This window comes from Anser anser (genome assembly GCF_964211835.1).
Source record: "Anser anser genome assembly, chromosome: 4".
Classification (NCBI taxonomy): domain Eukaryota; kingdom Metazoa; phylum Chordata; class Aves; order Anseriformes; family Anatidae; genus Anser; species Anser anser.
The window spans coordinates 43,555,968-43,562,681 of NC_139724.1; the positions used below are offsets into that span (position 1 = coordinate 43,555,968).

General features: G+C 55.1%; 1 protein-coding gene across 2 annotated transcripts in view; it reads right to left on the reverse strand.

Annotated features, from left to right (window-relative positions):
* Positions 1 to 5,668, reverse strand: part of FAT4 (FAT atypical cadherin 4) — a 142,672-nt gene extending 137,004 nt beyond the window's left edge. For both annotated transcript variants that reach the window (XM_083833687.1, XM_083833688.1), the window contains exon 1: positions 266 to 5,668. In XM_083833687.1, the coding sequence (XP_083689813.1) occupies positions 266 to 5,548 (5,283 nt within the window). In that variant the 5' untranslated portion in view covers positions 5,549 to 5,668. The remainder of the gene's footprint in view (positions 1 to 265) is intronic.
* Between the last annotated feature and the right edge of the window lie 1,046 nt (positions 5,669 to 6,714).

Sequence of the window (6,714 nt, forward strand, 5' to 3'; positions counted from 1 at the left end):
TGCCTACAGTAGCCAAACTTGAGCACTATGGCCAATCCTCTCTGAAATTCCTAGAGAAGCAGCTTCGAGGAAAAAAAAATAAATAAATAAATAAAGTTTGAAGTATACAGGCTGAAAGGTTCTTTCTACTTAATGAATCAGCAGACTTAGCATTCAGGTGTTCTGCTGTGCACTAATATTCATAAAATACTCATTTAAAACCAAATACATTAAACAGCTTATTTAGAAAGCAAACACATAAATAATTACTGAATAGAAGCTATACCTCTGCTCGCTGCGTGCGGGGCAAAACAGACGATTTTTCAATGGCATAAACATCCACCAAGTAGAGACGCGCTCCTTGCTCCCTGTCCAAGATGGCAGCAGTCTGGATGACACCTGTATGGCGCCCGATGGTGAAGAGGCGCCCCAGGCTCTTATCTTCACACCGGACAGACACGATGTAATATTCCACCTGAGCTTCAGAACCCCGCGGACTAGCCGCTTCTATAGATATCACGTTTGTCCCAATAGGCTCGCCTTCTTTTAAGATAGTTATGTATTTCGGCTGTGTGAAAATAGGCCCATCAACCCCTTGCAGAATTATAGTCATTTCAGTGGTAGATTTCCTCCTTTCGGGGCCAAGATCCGTGGCAGAAACTATGAGATTGTATATGAGCTGAGAGGGCACCAAAGCTGATGCTACTCTTAGGTCTCCGCTATAGCGATCCACGATGAAGGTTTCGGTATCTCCATTGATTATTTCATATTCCACCTCTCCATTGGCGCCCTCATCAGGATCTGCAGCAATAATTGTCGTTAGGATTGAACCGATCACAACCGAAGGGTCGGCCGCAAGAGCGTTTTGAGATATGAACACAGGAACATTGTCATTTTGATCCGTCACTAAAATGGTCACGTTCTTCAAGGCAAATCGTCTGGACTCCACAGGAACAGCCTGATCAGTGGCTTTGACTGTTAATTCAAAGAGATTAGCAAACTCCCGATCTATTTCAGCATTGGTAAATATCGTCCCTCTGACTTCATCTATACGAAAATGATTACCTCTTGGCATCTGTTGAATGATTGCATATGTCAACTGCCCATTAATATCCGCATCTGGGTCATGAGCAGTCACAGAAATGACAGAGCTACCAATAGGAATGTTCTCAATAATAGATTTAAAAATGTCCCCTGGAGGAAAATTAGGAGGGTTGTCGTTAAAATCCCTAACATGTATTACCACTGACATCGTAGATGACCGTGGTGGCCTTCCGTGGTCTTTTGCTGTTATATTTAGCTTATACAATGACTGCGTCTCAAAGTCCAATTTCTTTGCAAGAAAAATACTACCAGTGTTGGGACTGATACTAAAGGTCCCGTGATTGTTTGTCCCTGTAATGCTATAATGGAGGTCAGCATTGTCACCAGAATCAGAGTCAGTGGCAGTGACAGAGGAAACAAGTTCACCAACTCTCATGTTTTCCAAGACATCCACTAACAAAGTTGATTTAGGGAAGGAAGGACTGTTGTCATTCTCATCCAATACATCAATGCTCAACGTGCAAGTTGAACTTAGGGAAACTGCTCCAGAGTCTACTGCTTGGATGATGAGAGAATACGATGCAGTAGCTTCATGATCTAGCTTGCCTACTAAGGTCACCTGGCCTGTGCTACTATCTATTGCAAACTGTTTTTCTTCATTTCCCTTGATTACAGAATAGTGAATCAATCCATTATTCCCTTCATCAACATCTGAGGCAGAAACCCTCAGAACCTGTGTTAGATTTGCTGCCAGTTCTGATATAGTAGCTTGGTAGAGATCTTTCAAAAATTTGGGGGCATTATCATTGATATCTTTCATGTAGATTTGTACAGTTGCCTGATCCTTTAGAGGCTTTGGCAACCCCTGATCTGTTGCTATTACTGTAAGACTAAATACCGCAGCTCCCCGCTGTCTCATAAGAGCTTCCCTGTCAAACTGGTGAGTGCTTCTTATTTCTCCAGTTACTGTGTTCAGCTCAAAATCTGGTTGCATATGCTCAAATGAATACCTGACTTCACCATTTGGCCCAAAGTCTTTGTCTACAGCATTTATTTTACCCACATATGAACCACCTCTCTGCTCCTCTTCAAAGTAAAACACATAGTTGGTACTGTTGAACAATGGCCTGTTATCATTTACATCCTCCAGAATTACCGTAACATTCACAGTAGCATTGAGCGGTTCTACCGCCCTATCAGAGGCAACAACCAGTAACACGTATCTTTCCTGAAGCTCACGGTCCAGTTCACTCTTTATGTACAGCTGTCCATCTGGGAAAATGCCAAAGGCATCCCCCGTATTTCCTTCAATTATACTATAAGCTATCTCACCATTCACTCCTGAGTCTTTGTCAGAAGCCTGCACCTTGAAAAACCGGGAATTCACAGGCTCTGACTCCAGAATAGTAATTTCATAGGAAAGCTGGTCAAACACAGGAGGGTTATCATTCACATCATGGACAGAGACAGTCAGGATAAAGTTGGAGGACAGCTGTGGCACTCCCATATCCGAGGCCAGGATTTCAACCTGGTAAGACCCAGCATTTATGTCCAGTGGTCCTATTAAGCTTATGGCACCTGTTTGTTCATTGATTGAAAACAAGCCCTTTGGGTTTTGCTTAAGGCTGTAAAGAACCATGCCATTAACACCTTCATCGGGATCAAGAGCTTTAGCCTGGAATATGGTATGCCCAGCTTTCCAGTTTTCAACCACGTTTACACTTTCCACCGCGTGAATGAAGTGCGGAGAATTGTCATTTAAATCTTTGACTGTTATATTAACCACGGTGTCTCCAGTAATCGCCCCGCCACTAGCCACCACTTTCAGCTGGTAAAACGCTTGCTCTTCTCTATCAATAATACTGGCTGTGGTGATCTGCCCCGTCACTCTGTTGATGGTGAACATGCCCCTTTGGTCACCTGTTGTAATAAGGTAACTGATATTGGTGTTGAGGTCCATGGTGGAAGCAAAAACAGTACCTACGTGGTAACCCAGGGCAACATTTTCAAATACAACAAAACTGTACATGCCCTGGCTGAAAACAGGTGGATTGTCCTGAGTGTCCAATACAGTGATGGTGACAATGGCCTGGTTCTGTGACTGCAGATGACCACCATCAGTGGCCACAATCTGCAACTGGTACGCAGTTTTCTCCTCCCTGTCAAGAGCTATTTTAGTTGTGATGACCCCTGTCTGGCCATGGACCTGAAACCTGGAAGTATCTCCAGCTGAGATACTGTACTTGACAGTCCCGTTGGGTCCCAGATCAGGGTCAGTGGCAGACACTGTGGTTACATAGGTTCCAGCTGGCTCATTTTCCTGGATATGGGCAAAATACTGGACAGGATAAAACACAGGGCTGTTGTCATTCACATCCAGGAGGCTCACGTTAACCCGAGCTACTGAAGAAAGGGGAGGAGAACCCAGATCAGTAGCCAGGACCTGCAGGGAAAAGTGAGCCTGCTCCTCCCTGTCCAGCTGTGAGATGGTGCTGAGCTTGCCCGACACCGGGTCCAAGCGAAAGATCCTGCGAGGGGACACCAGGGGCGGGCCAACCGCTGCCACTGCTGGCTCAGCTTCCTGCAGGGAGAAGCGGACAGTCCCGTTGTCCCCCAGGTCCCCGTCTGTGGCGCTCAGGACCAGCAGCTCAGTTCCTGACGGGGAGTTTTCAGCCAGGGACACCTGGTAGCCCTCAGGCTGGCTGAAGCGAGGCTTGTTGTCATTGACATCCAGGATGGTCACCACCAGCTGCGCGTAGGAGAACTTGGGCTGCACCCCCTGGTCACGCGCGCTGATGTTGAGCACCACCTCAGAAGCAGTCTCTCGGTCCAGCCCAACGGAGGGGGACACACCTGCAGCATGCCCAGCGGTGCCACCCTCGGGGCCGGCTGTGGTGACCAGCCCGCTGTGCTCGCTGATGCGGAACCAGCCGAGCTCATTGCCCGAGACGATGCTGTACTTGAGGTTGGCGTTGAGGCCTGAGTCGCGGTCTGTGGCGCTCAGGCCCCGCACGTAGCTGCCCAGCGGCACCTCCTCACTGATGTTCACCCTGTACACCGACTGCCCGAAGACGGGGGGGTGGTCATTAATGTCATTCACAAAGATCACCAGGCTCGCCACCGACGAGCGGCTCACAGGAGACGCCACCACCCCATCGGAGGAAAGGGAAGAAGTGGGGGACCCCGGGGGTGGCGGTGGGGCCCCGTAGTTATCAGCCACCGCCACCGTCAGGTTATAGGCAGGGATGCGCTCCCGGTCCAGCGCGGCTGCTACCTTGATAAGGCTGAGGTTGGGTACCTTGCTGCTGTGCACCTCAAAGTGCCGCTGCTCGTTGCCTGCCAGGATGGACACGGAGATGTTCCCGTTGGCAGCAGGAGAGTCAGCGTCGCTCACCGTCAACAGGGCCACCACAGTGCCGGGGGCTGCGTTCTCATCCACGGAAGCAAAGCGGGAGGTGGCCGGGAAGTAGCGGAACTTCACCCGGGGCTCGTTGTCATTAACGTCCAGCAGGCGGATGAGGGCCTCGGCACGGCCGCTCAGCGCGGGCACCCCCCGGTCCGTGGCCTGCACCGTCAGTGAGTACTGCTGGCGCGTCTCGTAATCCAGGCGCTCCCGGATGCGGATTACCCCGCTCTCAGGGTCCACTTCGAACGGGAGGCTGCCAGCCCCCTCCCCACCACCACCACCGCCATCACCTCCTTCCAGGCGGTAGCGGATGTCAGCGTTGGTGCCTTCATCAGCATCAGTTGCTGCCACCTGGAGAACGCTGGCCCCCACTGGTGCATCCTCAGGAACACGTGCCTGGTAAAGGGTCTGGCTGAAGATGGGTGGGTTGTCATTGATGTCCTGGACGGTGACGTTGACCTGCAGGTACCCGCGGCGCCGGGGCTCGCCCTTGTCCTCCACCTGCACCAGCAGCTGGTAGGTGGGGGTGGCCTCGCGGTCCAGCCCGCCCCTGGAAACCAGGTGCAAGAAAGCTCCTTCACCGCTGGGGTTGAGGGTGACGTTGAGCCGGAACCGTCCCTCCTCGTTGCCGGCCACGATGCGGTAGGAGCTGTGGTCCACGCCGTTGGTGCCGCTGTCGGCATCGGTGGCCGTGTCAAGGATGAGCTGCCGCCCGCTGCCCGTGTCCTCCTTGAACGTCACCACGATGGAGGGGTCGGGGAAGACGGGCGCGTTGTCGTTGAGGTCGAGCACCAGCACGCGCACCTCGCTGGGGTAGGTGGGCTGGCTGGAGAGCACCACCAGGTCCACCACGGCGCTGGCCAGGCTCTCGCGGTCGATGGTGGCGCGGGTGTGCAGGGCGCCCGACGTGGCGTTGATGGCGAAGAGGGCATGGCGCTCGCTCAGCCGGTAGGTGAAGCCGGGCCGGGTGGCGATAGTGCCCACCCAGGTGCCCGCCGGCTGCTCCTCCAGCACCTGGAAGACCTGCCGGGGCTCGGCGGCGGCGCCCAGCGGCAGCAGCGGCAGCAGCAGCGGCAGCAGCAGCGGCGGGGCCCCGCGGCCGGCGGCGGGGCGGCCCATAGCGACCGGGGGGGCGCCGCTCGGGGCCCCTTCCCTCGCTCCCTCCCCGCGAGGCTCCGCTCGCCCTGCCCGCCCGGCGCCGCGCTCAGGGGCCGCGCCGCTCCTCCTGCGCCCGCCGCCGCCGCTCGGGGGCCGGGGGCCGGCCGGGGGCTGCGCTCCGCATCGCCGCTCAGCAGCGGCCGCCGAAGCTCCTCAGCAGCGGCCGCCCCGCCGCCGCCGCCTCCTCCATGCCCGGCCCGGGCGCCCAGCGGCGGCCCGGGAGACGCTGCCGAGCCCCCGCCGCCGCCCCCCGCCGGCTCCGCAACCCGCGGCCGCGCCTCCCGCTGCCGCCGCCCGGCCCCAACTTCGCGGCGCGTTCATGGACCCCTTCCCTCTTGACGCCCGGGACCGCTCCCCCCCGGCCGCCCATTGGCCGCCAGGCGCCGAGCAACGCCTCCATCCCCGCCCGCCGCCCGCCCGCCGCCCGCCCACCGCACGGCACCTGGGGCAGGCGGGCACCGGCGGGGGGGCACGGCACGGACCGGGGTGACCCGCCGGGATGGGGAACGGGGGGACCCCGGGACACGGGTGGCGGGGCGGCCGGAAGCGCTCCGGGGCTGCTCGGGGGTCACTTAACTTTGTTTTGCTTTGTTTGGTTTTATTTTGTTTTGTTTTATCTTATTTTATTTTACTTTATTTTGCTTTGTTTTATTTTATTTTTTATTGTTATTTTTTCTTGATATTATTTTTTCTTATTATTGTTTTTATTATTATTATTTCCCTTCCCTTCCCTTCCCTTCCCTTCCCTTCCCTTCCCTTCCCTTCCCTTCCCTTCCCTTCCCTTCCCTTCCCTTCCCTTCCCTTCCCTTCCCTTCCCTTCCCTTCCCTTCCCTTCCCTTCCCTTCCCTTCCCTTCCCCTTTCCCTCCTTCCCCGTCCCAGCCCGGTCCCGTCCCGTCGCGGCGGAGCGGGGGGGGCAGCGCGGGGGCCCCGCACACCCGCGTTCCCCGAGCGCCCTCTGCTGCCCGCCGGCCGCCCCTGCCCGAAGCAAGGGGAAAGGAAAGGAGAAGGGAAGAGAATATACGGGGAGCTAGTTCAAAGCACCAGGTCTATGCTATTCCACACTCTTGCAAATAATGCCCGTCAATGCCAGGTGCTGGAGTAATGGAAGGTGCCTCTTTCATCGCAT